Below are 19,117 nucleotides of genomic sequence, written 5' to 3'. Positions count from 1 at the left end.
TTTATGAGATCCCATTTGTTGATTCTTGATCTTAGAGCATAAGCCATTGGTGTTTTGTTCAGGAAATTTTTTCCAGTGCCCATGTGTTCCAGATGCTTCCCTAGTTTTTCTTCTATTAGTTTGAGTGTGTCTGGTTTGATGTGGAGGTCCTTGATCCACTTGGACTTAAGCTTTGTACAGGGTGATAAGCAGGGATCGATCTGCATTCTTCTACATGTTCACCTCCAGTTGAACCAGCACCATTTGCTGAAAATGCTATCTTTTTTCCATTGGATGGTTTTGGCTCCTTTGTCAAAAATCAAGTGACCATAGGTGTGTGGGTTCATTTCTGGGTCTTCAATTCTATTCCATTGGTCTATCTGTCTGTCTCTGTACCAATACCATGCAGTTTTTATCACTATTGCTCTGTAATACTGCTTGAGTTCAGGGATAGTGATTCCCCCTGAAGTCCTTTTATTGTTGAGGATAGTTTTAGCTATCCTGGGTTTTTTGTTATTCCTGATGAATTTGCAAATTGTTCTGTCTAACTCTTTGAAGAATTGGATTGGTATTTTGATGGGGATTGCATTGAATCTGTAGATCGCTTTTGGTAAAATGGCCATTTTTACTATATTAATCCTGCCAATCCATGAGTATGGGAGATCTTCCTGAGGTCTTCTTCAATTTCTTTCTTCAGAGTCTTGAAGTTCTTATTGTACAAATCTTTTACTTGCTTGGTTAAAGTCACACTGAGGTACTTTATATTATTTGGGTCTATTATGAAGGGTGTCGTTTCCCTAATTTCTTTCTCGGCTTGCTTCTCTTTTGTGTAGAGGAAGGCTACTGATTTATTTGAGTTAATTTTATACCCAGCCACTTTGCTGAAGTTGTTTATCAGCTTTAGTAGTTCTCTGGTGGAACTTTTGGGAAATAAATAAATGAAGAGATTTTCTTAAAACCTACCTTTATCAGGTACCAGGTATCGGATAACACTCCCAAGCAAGAGAATTACTAGATCTCTGGAACTGATCTAAGTCAAGAACTTGGGAATCTTATGGTAATAAGGTTAATTTTTTTTTAGGAAAAACTCCTGAGTATAGCGCTAAAATATTGCAATATATGTAATAAGCATAAAGAAAGTGGAATGTGTATACCTTAACACTCAGCTCGAGTCTCTTGAGGCTCACTAGGAAGCCCTCCTGAGATAAATTATGAATTGTTATCTTTTGTCCCTTTTGCTTTTTGTGAGTGGAAAACAGGAATCCCTCAAAAGGAACTTGAATTCTTTCTATAGACAAACAAGTGTTAATGAGGAATGATGCTGAGTCCACAATGGGAGGGCTGTTATCTTTGCATAGCAGAAGTTTCCATGCTCCTTCTGGCTATGTTCAGCCATTAGCATGTGCACCACAGAGACAGAATTCTAGTTCTTGATTCCTAGTTGCTTTTGGTGATGGAGGGCATTTGCCCAAATTAACTAGTCTCTTTGTGGTTGACTTTTCTGCTGTAACGTGAGGGTGTGGATAGCTATCCTCCCTATCTCATAGGCGTGCCATATAAACTAAATGAAATAATAGAAAGGAATTACTCTGCAACCATGAGGGATGTTTTTGCACCAGTCACATTATCAGGTTGACAAATGTAGAAAGAATACTGGAATGTGGGTAGCTAGGGGCTTCTAAAGACATTATCACACATCTTAACATGATATGCTGGAGTTTCTCCTTCTTTACATTGTCTGACTGGTCATGCTTTCCACATCTATAAATTGTGGTTAGCAGATGTGTATGGGGCTCACAGAGCCACATTTCAGGAATGAAACATTTCTTCTCTAAGCTGATAGCAATGGTGATGGTTAACCTGCGTCAACTGATGGCCTCCCAGGGAGGGGGGGCAAAGCTGACTCTATTAATCATCCAACACCACCTTGCTTGCCTGAAGGCACTCTTTCTCCAGTGGCTAGTCTGGGCACAAAGAAGTAAGGGGGTTGGAAGTCACTTTGCATCCCTAGGCTTTGAAGAATCATCCTGAATCCAAAGAACATTCTGTAATTATGTATTTGCTAAGAAAAAAATGATTTTTAGTTTGGATCCAAATTGCAGCTTCAATAATTAATAGCTATGTAATCATAGGGCAGCTATTAATATTTAAAACCCGTGCTTTTTAGAAATGGAATCATAATAATACTGGTCTCATAGAGATGCATCTCGTAGATGTTGTGAGGAAGGTCACAACATATTATGTCCACAGTAAGAGAAAAAGCAAAGTATCATCTTTATGCAGATGGCACTGCTGTCCCTCAGAGCCACTTTATGCAGACGAGGATCTTGAGTGACAGGTGAGATTCTGTCCTCACCAGTCTTCTCCCTTGACCGCCTCTGGGTAATGCAGGAACACTGCAGCTGTACGCAGTAGCACCTCGGAACATCTCCCCCTGACGAGGGTTCTTTGGAAGGCTGACTTAGACTTGTTTTAAAATCATCATATGCTCTTTAAAAGCGTTTCTAGTTCTGAAAACTCTTTGTCCACATCCATCTAAGCTTTATTTCTTTAGGACTTTGGATGTCCTTTCACCAGAGACATAAAGAAATCTGGACCAGGCTACAGGCAGAAATCCGAATTATTAAATGATACTTTAAGGTCTTATTATAGGCTACTGGCCAATAAAGAAATGTAAAATAGTGTTTCCTTTCTCTCTTGATTTCCTGTGTTTCTGTTGATTACCAGATTGCAGTTAAGCCCCATTCCACTGAAAATTACAGATGGTTTTAATGTACAATAGACTTTTGTAGATCATAAAGTCTAACTGCAGTTTGATAAGTACCCACATAATATTTATATCTTGGTAGCTTTTTTGGAGATCATAAAATCTGACCTTAAGGTATTCCACACGTGGTAATTTTGAATAAAATTACATTTATAATAGCAAGCTATAAATTTTATGTAATAATTATTATCATAACCGCCTAGTTACAATAGTTAATAATTTATACAATTAATATAGTTAAGATAGTATTTAAGATATTACCTAGACATAACACAAGACTAAGACAGTTCTAAATGGGAGTGAGAATCCAAGAATATTGTAGTAGATTTGTGGATCAGTGTTCATAAATATTGGGAAGATATAAGTAAATTGTAAGATGAAGAAATAGAAGATTAACAGTAAATATGCACCTGTGTGCTAGAGGTAGAAAAGTAGTCTAAGAAAGTACAGTGTCATTCATTTTTATGTATTATAAAACTTTATGCAGAAAAGCAGACAATCCATAGTTTATGTAACAAAATACAGAACTGTTTATAGCACAATTTTTTGCTTGTAAACTCAGTGTGATATGCAGATTGTAACCTGTTAAAGACTTCTCTGGTTTACTTCAACTTATGAACTTCAATTCACAGCTAAAACTGCCAATTGAAATCAGTGTAAGGTATATGAATTTGAACTGCAATGATTTGTATCTAAACAAAAGAAAAGAAATTCTTGATAAACCCACAGATCGGAAGGCATGATGATAAACAGCAAGAATGAAATTCAGGAACATCCAATAAGAAGAAGAAAGCCTCAGGGGCATGGCACATTGAGACAGGAAAGACCTGAGGCCAGATAGCTGTTTCCACACCAAACCTGTGTCAAAATAACACTGCCAAACGCCAGACACCTTGACATCTGTGTTTCTCAACAGTCAGACACCAAAGCTCAGACTCTCCATCTGCTGGTATTCATAGACTGAACTTGGGAGGTGATTTGAATTAAATAAGGTTAGACACTGGTGTCCAGAGCCACTGGAAATAAGTTCATGGAGAAACTAGGCCTCTTAATATTTCTTTGCACCTGCACAAAGTCACCTTCTAGACCAAAAGAAGAGGCTTCTAGACTCCTACAGGCACTGGAATCTTGGGCTTTCCAGTCGCTATAAATAAAAGAAGTATCTCTTGATTGATCTATATGTTTTGTAATAGAATCTGGGCACACTCTCAGGACACTATTAGGTTAGCTCCGCAAAGTTTGAGAAAGAGGCTATCCCTGGAGGCACACTGTGAATAATAACATAGTAGGTTTGAGATGTTATCTCCCAGAAATAAAATTTCCCCAAACAACAACAAACAGAAACAATCAACCACACAACCACAGCAACACAAGCAACAGCCCACAATAACAGTAAAAAGAAAACAGTCGTAACATTGCAAGCTTGGCCTCAGCTTTTGGATTTAGAACCAGGTACACGATGAGATACCCAAGAGAACATGATCGAGCACTTAGGTCAAGCACCTCCCAGCATCCAGAACAGGAAGAAGTACATATTTACTCTTTGCATCTTGCTACAGAAGACTTATTTCCTTTCTTTCAAATATTACTGTTATCTTATGTAACAGAGTACTGCATAGCTGAATATGTATTTGGAGTCCCACAAATCTATACAGCATGTAGTTACTGTTATATGTATGCTGTATGTTCAGCCTGTCATAGTGCCCACTCACGCCTGCTCAGTACTTCATTGAGAGATCCATACCATCATTGCTTTCAGATTCTAGTGAGTTGTTATTCTAATCAATAAATAGCCAGGGAAAACAAAAAAACAAAACCACACACACCCCCATACACACATTTACACACTTACATGCCTGAATGTTCACGTGCACATACAAATTGAAAAGAATGGCTAAGGATACAGCATGTAATCCCACCATACCTTTTCTTGGTTCTTCTCATTCTTCTCATAAGGGCCACCTCCACCGCCTCCTCCTCCTCCTCCTCCTCCATCTCCTCCTCCACCGCTGCCTCCTCCTCCTCCATCTCCACCTCCTCCTTCTTCTCCTCCACCATCTCCAGCTCCACCAGCAGAAGGGGCCCCAAACCCGCTGGTGGAACTTGAAGACATGCCTTTGAACTGGAAGGCCCCCTCACTCGGTCTCTTTTCCACAGACTCATTTTCCTTATTTTCGCTCTTCTTCCTGTTTTTTTCTACACAGGGAACTACACCGAGTTGGAGCAAGCATTCCACAATGTTCAGTGCCACATCACAGATTCGAGAGCTGATGTCATGGTTAAGAACGAGATAAACGGCCTTCAGAACCACCTGCAGAACACAAAGGTAGACCATAGGCCAATTCAGTACCCACAACCCCCTTTCCAAAGGTCGCTTTCTTATTCCGTTTAATCCGTTTTATTGCGTTAAATGATAAACTACTAGAAATGGTTATAAATAATTCAGGCAGATGAATTCAAGACATCTAGTAGCTCAATTAAGTCTTCCAATCTTGCTACCAAAGAGATTGCTCATGGAAGTAATGAAGCTCATTGAGTTAATGCAAAAACAATCATTTTCCCAGATGAACACTTAACTGACTTTTTAAATACCAAACATTTTAATCCTCTGCATTTCACTTCCCACAAATAATGAAGAACTACGCCTTCTATACACTTATTCCACAGGACCATCGACTCCCTCAGGATTGTATCATTATTTAACCTTCAATTTTGAATGCACAATATTTGCATGTTTAGATTACAATTCTGTATTGATTTTAATATCTTGAATTATTTGCTGAGCCCAGTTCCATAGGGTGTAATAAAAATGTTGGTGAAATATAATTGTAAAATATAACAACCCTTTCATGGGCTAATGACTATGCTCAAAACAGGCATTCCTGAGAATGCAAGCTTAAATCTTTCAAGGACTTCTATTCATTTTTCCCCCCTGGCTTCACAGGAGGTTCATAGTCCTGGTGATTATGTAACTAAAGAAAAATAAAAGAACTTCTCATTTTTATTGTAGGAAGAAAACCCAGAGGCGTAGCAGAACGCACACTTAAATTTATTTACAAATGTATATTCAAATTCACTAAGGTTTTAGGAAGGTTAAAAACATTCTGAGATAATATCAAATCTAATGTAATATTTGGAGAAAACCAAAAAGTACATTTAAGAGGGTTGCTAGCCTTGTGGGATTTTTATATGGATAGCTTCTTCATTTTCAGATTCAGCAAATATTTCTAAGATATCCACATGCCCACATTACTCAATCTTGTAAAAATTATGCTTAAAAGTCTTTCTAGTCTTCATAAGGAAAAGTACTGCCCCTTACAGAAAGATCCAGCATGCCGTTCTTGTGGACAAAGTTGTTGGTGCCATCGATATGTTCTGTGTCCTCCAGGTAGCTGTAGTTTATGCAGGAGTCTGTGAGGCTTCGGGGCAGGTTGGCACATGCCAGGGGTTCGTGTGGCATCTCTGGGATAGGCACCTGGCTGCAGAGCTTCCTCATGTGTTCACTGAAGAAGTCCGCATAGCCTACATTGAACGACGCTAGCGTGGTGTTGAAGGTCGCAACTGTGATGGTGGAGATCTGAGATCGCACTGGGAAGATGGAGCAAGATCTCAGTTTCCCTTGTGTGGACCCGGTACATCAATTGACTGCCATGCTATATCTTCCTCTGACCACAATCACCACTTTTAAAGATAACTGTTTTACTGTCTCAAAGCTATTCTCAAGTTGCATGAAATGCCATGGAAGCAATGTGATATCTGACAGAGAGTAAAGGTTATAGAGAACTGTGATCACAAGTGTTCTCCTTAAGACTAAAGCTCGACTTGAAGGGGCTCGAGACCCCATATGAACAACAATGCCAAGCAACCAGAGCTTCCGGGGAGTAAGCCATTAACCAAAGACTATACATGGACTGACCCTGGACTCTGACCTCATAGGTAGCAATGAATATCCTAGTAAGAGCACCAGTGGAAGGGGAAGCCCTGGGTCCTGCCAAGACTGAACCCCCAGTGAACTAGACTATGGGGGGGAGGGCAGCAATGGGAGGAGGATGGGGAGGGGAACACCCATATAGAAGGGGAAGGGGGGGTTAGGAGGATGTTGGCTCGGAAACCGGGGAGGGGAATAACAATCAAAATGTAAATAAGAAATACCCAACTTAATAAAGATTTAAAAAAAGACTAAAGCTTGAATTTAAATTTTATTAAGGGTCACTTAAGTTGGTAACATTACATAGATTTTAACGTAATAGTTCACTGATTTATTTGAGATCTTTATTTTATGAGTCTATACCTGATAAACAGACTACATTTTGTTAAACCAATCATCAATAACCTGAGAAAGACACTGATCCCCGGGATGGAAGTGAGGAGAGTGGGCTGGGAGTGTTCATACGGACCGGAAAGAGATAAGAGAGGCCTGGGGTGGGGGCGGGGAGCGTAATCAGAACACATTGAATACATACACGAAATTATCAAATGATCGACAAAAATGCAACTCTAAAAATATTTACTTTAATCTAAAATATTGGGAAAAAGTCAAGGAAAAAAATCTTTTTGTGTTCCAGAGTAATGGGACATCAATTTGTAATTAATTTAATAGGTGCCATTGAATACTTATAATACAGTTTGAGGATCAAAGGGATGAAGGGTTAAAGTTTATGCTCTTATAAGAGCTTAACACTAGTGAAAAGAATAAAGAATTCTGTTCTGAGCAGAGAGTAAGAAGTTGTATGGGTACCACCCAGAGACATGTGTTTGCTCCACAGAAGCCTCCAGGATGAACCAGAGACTGTCAGAAAAATAATCTAGTGGCCTTACAGAGGTTTGACTTCATTTCCTCTGACTTGTAGACACTGCCTGCCTTGAAGGTATAGCATGGAGGTGGGCAAGCAGTGAATGTTGACATTTCCCAGCCTTCGGCTTACGATCTTTTAGAATATGTATGAGTGTTTTGTCCTTGCTCTCCCCCTGGAGGGATGGTGCTCATCAAGTAGTGTCAAACAGCCCCAGCTGCTGAAGCCGTCTGAAGCGTAGCTAACAAGTAGGTTTCTGAGCCATAGAATCGAACGAGTGCTGGGTTTTGAAGATATAATGATGTAGAGAACAATTAACATGGTGAGCTATGGGGCTGTATGTCAACTTGTCAGAAGATAAAGTCCTCTGAGAAGAGGGGACCTCAGTCAAGAAAATGCCTCCAGAGATCAAGCTGCAGGCAAGCCTGTAGGGCATTTTCTTAGTGATTGATGGGGAGGGCCCAGCCCCCTGTGAGTAACGCCATCCTTGGGCTGGTGGTCCAGGATCTTTTAAGGAAAGCAGCGGAGTAAGCCCTGAAGATCAAGGCAGTAAACAGCACTTTGCATCCATGGCCTCTGCATAAAGTTCCTGCCTTCGGGTTCCTGTCCCATTCCAGTTCCTGTTCTGACTTCATTTTATAATAAACAGTGACTTGGAAGCATAAGCCAAATAAATCCTTTCCTCCCCAAGTTGCTTTTGGTCATGGTACTGGCTGGTTTTGTGTGTCAACTTGACACAAGGTGGAGTTATCATAGAGAAATGAAATGCCTCCATGAGATCCAGCTGTGGGGTGTTTTTTTAATTAGTGATCAAGGGTGGGAGGGAATCACTGTGGGTGGTGCCATCCCTGGGTCAGTAGTCCTGGGTTCTATAAGAAAGCAAGCTGAGGGATGTGAGGGCGATCTGGCTGCAACATCTGTCACCCCATTGATCGCCAGGGTTGAGTCGGCTGATCTGGCTGGCTAGGCGGGTGTCCCCTTCCTCCCTCACCGCTCCATGTGCGTCCCTCCCAAAGAGGACGACCTTCCCCGAATAGAGGGTATACGAGTAGCTGCGCTCCCCTGCTAGAACCTCAAAACAAGCTCTCAAGAAAGCAAGCTGAGCAATGCAGGGGAAGCAATGTGACTGCTTCCTGACCTGCTTGAGTTCCAGTCCTGACTTCCTTTGGTGATGAACAGCAATGTGGAAGTGTAAGCTGAATAAACCCTTCCCTCCCCCGACTTGCTTCTTGGTCATGATGTTCGTGCAGGAATAGAGACCCTAGGACAGTTATGGTGTTTCATCAAAGTAATAGAAACCCTAACTGGGACACATGAGTACAAATGTAAGAAATCTGCACTCCTTCCCCATCCTGCCTCTTGCCCACGACCGCTGCAGGACCCACCTTCCTTGACAGTGTTCTCTCCGTGGCTGTTGGAGTGGTCTGGCAGCTCGCTCACCAGGGTGTGGTGGGAGTGGGAGTGCCTGGCGCTCAGGCTTTCCATCTCAGTGGCTGCGTCTGAGCTGCCCCGCCGGGTCAGCTTCCCTGAGTTGGAGGAGAGCATCACAAGAAACTTTTAAACTCTAGAAGATTATCAGTTGAGATTTGTTTCCCTCTCTGAAGGAGAGCAATAAAGTGAGAGGGAGTGAAGGAGAGAGAGAAGCTCAACTAAAATAGGAAGAATTACACTTGACTTGGGAACAGTTAAGGTCAAAATGATTGATGAAATTGCCTGGGATAGGGTCAGCCCCAATCTAAGACAAATGTCAGTGACCATCTGTTGTGGTTCGCTGGCTGTCAGCTTCTGATTTTAAGATTCCTTTCTTAGCTTACCATCCAGGGTGTGTGTGTGTGGTGGGGTGCTTATTTCCTTTGCTTTCCTTATTTTATTAAATAACAGTCAAGTAAAAGTCTGTCTTAGATGAGAAAATGAAAATTAATATACAGAATCCTCTATGACCATGTTTCTGCATGTATAATGATCTGAGTAATATAGCCTTTACTGGATAATCATAGAGGCTTCTTGCATAGTTAATTAAATTATCTGCACTTCTTTGGTTGTGAAAACCCTACTTTATTTCAATATAAGAGCACTCGCATTTGGGCCAAATGAATTGATTAGGATAGATGTAGACTTGGAAGGGATCCTGAGATCCAGGTTCACAAATAGGTAGGTCACTTGGGCTGTACCCTACTGGGAAGATCTTTGTAGTCACCTAAGATAGTGGTTTGCCAGCCTCCTTTTTCAATTCCTCTCCTATCTTCTCCAAGCCCAGAGAAACTGCCAAATGAGAATGTGCTGCGGGTGGGTGAGACATCTAGGTGGTCCTCATGCAGCAGGAATGGTACACCCATTCGTCTAGGTCTCCTCTTCCCCGTGTGGTGGAATGGAATGGAGCCTTTCCTCTCTCGGTCTTCTTTGCGACTTTTGAACTGCAATGAGGAGAGATAAAGGCAGACACAAGGCAAAAGAGCTGTAAGAGTAAATGCAGAACATTTTTGAGGAAAAGGACTCCCAGACCATTATTGGGCACCATCCAATAGATGGGGATAATGTCACAAGGATCTTAATAGAGTGAAAGAAACCAAGCAAAATACAACACGTTCTGGAAATCTTTCTGCAGAATGAGTTTGAGCACTGGTTCTCAAAGAGAAGACCCTGAGCCATGAGCAGCAGCTTCCTTTTGGAACTTGTTAGAAGCTCAAACTTGCAGCTTCACCCTCAGACATATATAACATTTAAAATTAAGAAGGAAAAACCCAGTGATCTGTTTCAACAAGTCCCAAAGGTGCCCCTGATCCCTGATACACACTAAAGGTGGAGAACCACTGGTGTAGAGGGGCAGTGCCTTGAGCCACCCCTTGGACCTGTCTCCTTTCTCTTCTACCTTCCAAGTTTGAGGTCCATCATTCTAGTTAGCAAGGTCACTGTTCACAAGGACAGTCAGAGATAAGGTGCAACAGACATGGGTACAAATCTATCATTCATAGCAAACCAGATCAAGATCAAGGGTGAGTCAGAATTTAGAATGCCTTTAGAAATATTTAGAAATTAAAAGGCTTTAGAAATATACCCATATCTGAATCTAGCTTTCAGCAATTTTGATTACATTATTCTGGGCTCAGGCAGCCCTTAGATTTATAAAGCTATTCCAAAATACCTATGTGCAGCCAAAATAGGAAAAATCTCTCCTTTTTATCTATAATTGTCAATGTTGTTAGAAAAATGATGGTCAGTGCCTACTGTTGTATTGTTAATGAGGGAGACACACTCATTATCATTACTTATTAGCAATAAGTTGAGATGATAAGTAAATACTAATGTTTATGTTCTTCATTGACATAATTAAATCATTTTGAAAAAGGGAAAACAAAGCTGCTATATTTAAATGAGCACACATCATCTCCTAGTTGATTGACTCCATTCAATGGTGAAAGAGAGATGATGGAATGGCTGGTCCAGAAGAATGTGAATGTTTAGATAGAAGTCTTGTCTTTGAGGTTGGGGTTAAATTTTAGCAAACTGCCTAACACTTCTGTTCTGAAAAATTCAAAGAATAGGGTCTCAGTGGATTAGGTAAAAACTACTTGTATAAAGTATTCGATAAATGAAATGGAGACATGGGAATGAAAACTAGCATCAGCACACACTTGCGACCACTGAAGCACATTGCATCATGGCTGTGGGGAACATCGAGAATACAACACATACATACACACATACACACACATACACATGATTACCCACACATATACATATATACATAAGCAGATACATACACACACATAAACATGATCACACGCACATACACACATATACACACATACACACACATGTACCACATAAGCACACACACATACACACACACAGACACATACACATTTGGTTACAGAGTCATGCTGTGAGTCACTGTTACACTTAGGAGCTAGTATTCCCTCCCTTTTCTATCCTGTGCCCTGTGGCAGATCAAGAGACAGCATGCTCCTCTGGCTTACTAAATCACTGACATATCAAAATGCATACTCACCTTCTTAAAAATGTTCATGCCCAGGTCTGAAGACAGATCTGGGACTGCAGATCTTCGGAGATTGGTCAAGGAGACTTTGGAAAAAGCCTCGGGGCTCAGAGATTTTTCTTCTTCATTACACTTCATGGTGAGATCCTTAATAAACAACAAACATAATGACTCAGGCCATCCCAGTACTTATTTTATTGAGGTGTTATCTTTTCAATGGAGCTATCCCTGCCGCTTTGAGAGCTATAAACTTTTTAACTTCCATAATTGATCCAAATTCTGCTTTGAAAGACACATTTCATATTAATTTTAACTTCTGTTTGCAAATTTTAACAGTGAGGCCATGTAGCCCTGGATCCAAAATACTAAGAAAATAGGGAATTTAATTATATATATATATATACATATATATCTATACATATATATACATACACATATATATGTATGTATATATATAAAATTAAAACATTTTATATGACACATTTTGATCATTTTCTCCTCCATACTCACTGAGATCTTCCTGAGCTGAGAGTTTTTTAGTTAATAACTTACTAAAGGAGGTGCTCATTATGACAGGACATCTACTACCAAAGCAGTGTTTATATTTAGAATGTGCTGGAAAACATTTTCAGACCAACCCACTCAAGTTTAATCAGATGGCTGAATGCCCTGCAAGCGAATCATTCCTCTGTATTTTCATAACGTGGATCTGATGAGAAAGATGAGAAGAACGAGTGCTTGATTGACCTGTGGGCATCACTGGTCAGAATGCAACCGTCATAGGAAGGTTACCAAATCAGGATGTATTCAGATTACTTCTCTCAGTAGCCATAATAAATGGTAAGCCTGTGTATCAAAAGGTAATGTTCCCGATGGTGGCTTTGAGACTCTTAAGATTTTGAGTTACGCAAAAAAGTTGAGAAACATTCTGTAAAATGCTAATGCCCTGATAATAGTCATTACCAGGTTGTATGTCAGAACCCTATTCTAACTGGTTTCCTGATTTTCCAGGAGACATGATTTTCAATGTTTTGGATAAACAAAGGCTCATATTAAATTAACATGCACAGAATGGACACTTCTGCCAATGGTGACAAGAGAGCTGAAGAGCTGCCAAAGGTTCTAGCCATGCACCCGAAGGGAAGGAGAATTGCAAGGAGCTGGTCAGCGAGCAATTTAAGGCAGGGAAACCGTAGGAGCTTGAAGCCAGAAGATAAACAGAAAATGCTGACACTGATAGCGCAAGCGACAATGGACCAGGTTCGTCTTACTTGAGTCTTGTGGGTGTTCACTAGCGAGGGAGCTGCTGCCACCATTGAGCTACTTCTGGGCCTAGGCAGGAGAGGAATATCTGGATCTGGGGCCTTTTCTGGTTTCTCTTCCAGCATGTGTCGAAGCCTTTGTAGATAGTACATCAGGGACCACTGAGTGCCTTCCTCAGACCAGTGGGGCTGGAGAAGACAGCGGAGAACGGCAACATCGAAGTAGGTGGCATAGCGTGACCTCTGGCACGGTGGTATCACAAGAGAGGCCCTGCTCCCAGTGATAGAGAGAAGATGATTACAGGGACAGCAGGCCTTCCAAGGACAACACAATCCAGTAAATCCACTTTTTTGTTCATTCACTCATCTCCTGCAGGGCTCACTCTACAGACCATGTGCCCCGACTAGTCCTCTCTACTTTTGTTAAGCATTTCTTGAAAGTAGACACATTGAGAGTTTTGAAGGATTGTAAGAAATTAGCAATTTAAAAGTAAAGTTGGCTCAGGAAGACAAACTGGTATTTTAAGTTAAAGGGAACCACACCCACAAAGGTATTGATTTATAAAAGAATCATGAGTTGGGTTTGAGCATCCTATGTTGGTGGTGATCAGTAACTTGGGAAGTGGGCAACAATGATAGACAAAGACAAAGGCATGGATGGGATTCAAGTCATGATGTTTCTTGAACTATAAGGTTTGACGAAAATAAAACAGGATGATGGTTTTTATATTTACTGAATGGAGCTATTTAGGTTTAATAGTGAAAGTATTATGTAATAGAATTAAAGAAACAGAAATATTCTAAACAAACTGTCTTACCATTATGAAAATGAATATTGAAAATTCTTGTTATATAACTATGCATAAGTAACTTAAAAATTCTCAAAGTTCTGGAATGCTATTATTTCATTTAAATGCACGATATGCTCATTAACTAATAATCAGCTTACTAAAGAATATTTTTAAAATTGCTTATATTAATATATTATATAGATATCTTAGGAGCATTAGAATTAATGGTTTTGTCTTTCAAAATTAATATTTGAAATCCCAATGTGCTAGAAATTAGGGGTGGGCATTACTGAGCCACAAGTCTTCACTTCTAGGTATAACACCGTGTAGGAAAAGGATTTCTGAGTGCTCTCTTGCTGTCTTCCTATCACATCGGAGCATCAGAAGTCAGCAGTCTGAATCCAAATGCAACCATCCTGATGCCATGATCTTAGACATGCAGCCTCCGGGATTGTCAGCAATACATGTCTCCTGTTTAGAAATCACTCTGGCTATGTCACAGCAGCCCAAATTAGGACAGCCATAGGTGCAAAAGTCTTTCTTGCAGAACATAAGGCACAGTAAGTATAACAGAAAGTAAATGACCAAATTAAGTCAGGTTTCTGGGAGCTGAAGTCACCTTGGATCTAAACTGGAAGTTTAATCTTCAAGCACCATCTTCTGAGTTAGATGATGCAGAAAGAAGGTTTGACAACCCTACCCCACACCAAAAAGTAGCTTCTTGAAAAAAAGAGTGCAGCCACTGAGAGTACGGGTAAGGTTCATGAACTTCTAAGGCACGTATTTTGGGGATTTCATTGTCTGCCTGTTTGTCTGAGACAGGTCTCCCTATGAAGCACAGTCTTGTCTGAACTCTTGATTCCCCTAACACCGCTTCCCAAGTGCAAAGATTATCAGCATGTCCTGGACATAAGATCCATAACTTACCAGTGGTTAAAATTACCAATGTAATGGTACAGAGGCACAGAGTTAGCCTGCTACTGAGAGCAAATAACAGGGAGTAGAGATTTGTGTGTTTGGTGGAACATTTGTTCTACTTCACAGTTTCATCAAGAATCACAACACACACACACACACACACACACACACACACACACACACACACACACCTGAACATTATAGAAATATTTCTAAAAAATAAAAGCCCAGGTCATATCTGGTACCCTGTTTATGATTTTCACATCCCTTTCTACTACTCCCTTATCAAAGTGCCTGCCACATTGTTGTTCTTACTATCATAACTAACATCCTCTACTGTACTGAGTAGCAACATGTGTATGCGCATGCGTGAATGCATGAATGTGGGTGCTTGTACCATTGCGGGTGTGCAGATGAGAAGACAACTTGTGGCCATCAGTTCTCTCCTACCAGGCAGGTTAGAGACATATACTTAGGTTGTCAGTCTGGCATGCAAGTGTTCTTAACTGCTGAGCCATCTCACCAGCCCTTAGAGCTGTAGTTGAATATTCTGAGTAGTTTAACTAGAAAGTAAACAACTAAATACAAAAAGTCAAGCACTTTGGATGCCACCCACTAAATTACTAACTGGGGTGGAAATCATATTGAATATGCTTTCTATAATACCCTGAATTTTCACACACATTGGATTGGGAAGCTACCAATTGTCTGATCGTCATCCACAGGCCAATTTTAAATTCATTGTAGAGTCCTATAGATTCTTTTTCCAACTACTCCTCATCAGGTTTACCTGTAGACACCATTCAAGTGCTAGTGGCCCACACAACTCACCAAGAGAATCGCAATCACATCCTTCAAATCTCCTTGTTTCTTTTGTTCTCTATACCTGGAACATTCATTCTTCAAATGAAATTGAAAATCTATACAGTATCGAACCAAGTCTGTTTGATGTGTATTGGGATTCATTTTCTGTATGTTTCATTTTCCTCCCATGCCTCCTCCTCCTTCTTATTGTTACAGTTGTTTTGTTTTTGAGATAATTTCTCATGTAGTTCAGGCTGCCTTCCAACTCACTAAGCAGCCCAGCCTGGACTTGAACTCATGATCTTCTTGTGTCAGTCTCTTGAGTGCTGGGACAACAGGTGTGCTATCCCATGCTATCTATTCCAGTCTTATTTTCTATTATGCAGGTGTACCAGCTGTTAGTGTACTGAATTTCAACTAAAATTAATTAATTCAAGGTAAAGGACCTCTCTCATATTCTTTTCAGTTTTTCACTGGGTGTTTTATTACATTCGGAACCTTGACTGGTTATACCTTCAGCACCTGCTGGAGGGAAAGCAATAACCTTGACTTTCATTTCTAGACCTTTTCTTAGAGACTTATTTTCAGTATTCTCCCCTCCCCAAACCCCATTTATTTTCCTTAAGGAATCATGATCGAACTTATTCCTCTAAGCCTGTCATTTACACCTAAGTTAACAAGAATTCTTTCCCATGTTAGATCTGCAAAGAAGAGAAAAATGGGAGGCCTGCTGGATACCAGCTGTGTAAGTTTAGGTCCCCAAGCCTTCGCGACAGTCCTCTAATTTATACGAGTCAGTGAAAGCCATTATTTTCTTGACTAATCTTCCGTGATGAAGGCAGATATCAGCAGGTCAGAAGAATTACTTCCACCCTAGAGTAGCTATAGTTATCATAAACTGTCTCCTTCGACATCGTACCTTAGAGTTCTCGAATTTTATAGATTTTATATTAGATAATCTCTAAATTTTCCAAATCCCTGGGACATTATCCCTATGAGGTTCCAGTGGACCATGAAAGTCCCCAAGGAACACATGAAAGAGGAAAGATGTTAAGAAAAAGAACATCAGGGTTGCCCCTAAGATTTCCTAAACTAAAATTTCTAAGGGTCAGGCCCAAGAAGTTTTGTCCAGATGTTCCAGTATTCCTTAAATCCTTTCATAATTTTGGATTTGTAGAACAGTTGTCCTAGATAAACATGTAAAGGATGATTTCTTATCTACTAGCCCAACAGTCAAAATAACTACTAGATGTACACACCATTATTGGGATTCTGTATTGACAATGTCATGTATCAAGACACTGATTTGTCTTTCTCTACACACTGAGTTTAGTCTACTGAAACTAGTAACTTGTGAATAATTCCTCCTCCTCCCCCTCCTCCTCCTCTTCCTCCTCTTCCTCCTCCTCTACTTCCCCCTTCCCTTCCTCCTCTTCTTCCTCCTCCTACTCTTCTTCTTCTCCTTCTTCTTCCCCTTCCCCTCCTCCTCCTCTGCCTCCCCCTTCTTCCTTTCCTTCTCTTTCTCCTCTTTTTCTCCTCCTCTTCCTCCCCTTCTTCTCCTTCCCCTCCTCTTTCTCTTTTTTCATCATTTTTTCCTTCTTCTAGCAGAGTTTGGCAGTTCATTGATTGGATGAGGTGCTGCAGAACAGCAAGACTCCATGGATATGAATAAGTTTGAGACTAAAAACATATCCCTAGCTAGGGTAATCACAGATTCACATTTTATCTGTTTGATTTGGAGTAAACTCTATTTGAAACTGAAGGATGCTAAGGGGAACTTGGGCTGACCTGGGAAACAGGTATGGCCTCTTTAAAAAGGGCTTTTTCTTGCTCCCACGTTTGCCCCACCTTCACCTCTACCCCCACCCCAAGAGACTGTTCCTCTTACAAAACTATTCAACAGGGAGAATAGAGACTATCTAAGGGAGGAAACCATGCAAAACCAATCAAGGAGACATAGGTCCCCAGGAACCTTTAAGAAAAACCAAACCTAGAGACCCTGGGTGAACTCCCACATCTATGGCCTCTCCTCACCTTCTTAATATGAGATGTTTACATCTTCTAATAATGCTTGCCCTTTTCCCTTCTCTGTGGTTAGTGTTTCTCTGCTTCATAGTCAATGTGTTCACGGCATCAGTTACCTCAGGATCTATCTGTAACTGTTATTTTCTATTTGGTACCCTGGGATCTCTACTTCCAGTCCTTCTGGTTGCCATTTTGGTACCTCCTCTTGCCCAGGTCTGTAACTGTTTCTTTCATGCCAAGACTCTAGGGATCTCTGCTACTTTCTTATTCTCTGGCTCTGGTCTCAGTTGCCACATACCCTCAGTGGCCCCTAGCTCTCCAACTCTCACCTCACTTTCTTGTCTGAGCTGGTCCTTTTTCCTGGAAATACAATTGGTTTTCTATCCCATGGAAATAATTCACAGGTACCCAAAAATGACCATCCCACAATGACCTCCTGAAAACAACAACAACAACAACAACTAACAGACAATTCGGTGGCAAGTAATTAGAACCTCATATACCTTTACATTTTCTTTCAGTTACTATATTATGTAACTTGAAGTGTGAGTTCTGCTGGTTGGAATGGTCATTAAAAAGTAAAAATGATAAAGTATTTTATCTAGAACAGCATTATAACATGCAATTAACTGGTCAGTGGAAATTAAAAGCCATTTTTATTAAATTAAACCTTGAGAGAGTAGGAAAATATGAAAATTTCATGACTGAATATGAATATAATTTTACTTATAAATGAAATACATGGAAAATTGAGGAGAGGCTCACAGGGAAATTAATGGCATTTATTTACCTAATGGCCACATGGAGGAGTACTTATTTCTCAATATTTTGAGTATTAATGTAGAATTATAAATATGATTTTGTAAATATATTTAAGTGTTTCTATAGTTATTTGTACACAATAAGAAACTATGATGAGAAAAGCCTTTCACAAAAGTCAGACTGCTTTAATCTATTCCCAGCCAAGTACAGATTTGGGAAACCAGGTTATCATTAACTAGTACTGAAAGACGACACTAGAACAACTGAATGCAAGTGACTAATCTGGGAGTAACAGTCTGTGATAGCAGAGAAATGTGGGAATCAGTCTGGACCCTCTGCAGCATTTAATGAAGCATGAATTATGCCTATGCACATGGTAATTAAAGATGTAATCTTACATTAATTTTAAAAACTAGCTACTTATTCACTGATTGCAGCATGCAGGAAAGAATAATGCTGAGTTCAGTCAAGGTCAGAGCAAAAGCCCCAGTGAACTGGATTGGCTTGATGTAGGTAGACAGCTTTCGTTGCTAGGATATTTGCACGGCTTTGTTATTAAGGCTCTTTCTTCAAGTTCAATAAACACAAGAACTCCTCCAATGGAGATACATTAACACAAGCATTTGCTAAGCGGTCTCACTTGTGCATAATTTCCATGGTAACCAGCCACTGTCTCTAGGCAGAGAGAAGACAACTCATTTTTTCCAGAGTGCCACAGGTTCATGTCTAACTCACATAATGTGGGTGTTTTGTGCTATGAAAATGTGTGTGTGTGTTTGTGTGTGTGTGTGTTTACATTAAGAAATACATATTGATGGACAATTACACATAGGTGGGCAGATAAATGATAGAGAGATGGCTCAAGTATAGTAATATCAGAAAACATCCTTTCACAAATAAGAATATGGGAATTTAGAGAGCTTTGTTTTTATACTTAATCAGATTAGAATCAATATAGTTTGAATTTCACGGAAAGGAACTTCATTTTCTGCTTATACTTACAATCTCTAATGGTCAAG

At 40.1% G+C, this 19,117-nt stretch overlaps 1 protein-coding gene across 13 annotated transcripts in view; it reads right to left on the bottom strand.

Annotated features, from left to right (window-relative positions):
- Unc80 (unc-80 subunit of NALCN channel complex) overlaps positions 1 to 19,117 on the bottom strand; it is a 179,283-nt gene that overhangs the window by 137,965 nt on the left and 22,201 nt on the right. For all 13 annotated transcript variants that reach the window (XM_087569006.1, XM_087569011.1, XM_087569012.1 and 10 more), the window contains exons 8-13: positions 12,808 to 13,069; positions 11,549 to 11,683; positions 9,737 to 9,953; positions 8,925 to 9,065; positions 6,066 to 6,334; positions 4,671 to 5,057 (exon numbers count right to left, since the gene is read on the bottom strand). In XM_087569006.1, the coding sequence (XP_087425132.1) occupies positions 4,671 to 5,057; positions 6,066 to 6,334; positions 8,925 to 9,065; positions 9,737 to 9,953; positions 11,549 to 11,683; positions 12,808 to 13,069 (1,411 nt within the window). The remainder of the gene's footprint in view (positions 1 to 4,670; positions 5,058 to 6,065; positions 6,335 to 8,924; positions 9,066 to 9,736; positions 9,954 to 11,548; positions 11,684 to 12,807; positions 13,070 to 19,117) is intronic.

This window comes from Rattus norvegicus, chromosome 9 (assembly GCF_021556685.1).
Source record: "Rattus norvegicus strain SHRSP/BbbUtx chromosome 9, alternate assembly SHRSP_T2T, whole genome shotgun sequence".
Lineage (NCBI taxonomy): Eukaryota > Metazoa > Chordata > Mammalia > Rodentia > Muridae > Rattus > Rattus norvegicus.
Note: the sequence above shows the minus strand (reverse complement) of the source record. Positions and strands in the feature narration are given on the sequence as shown.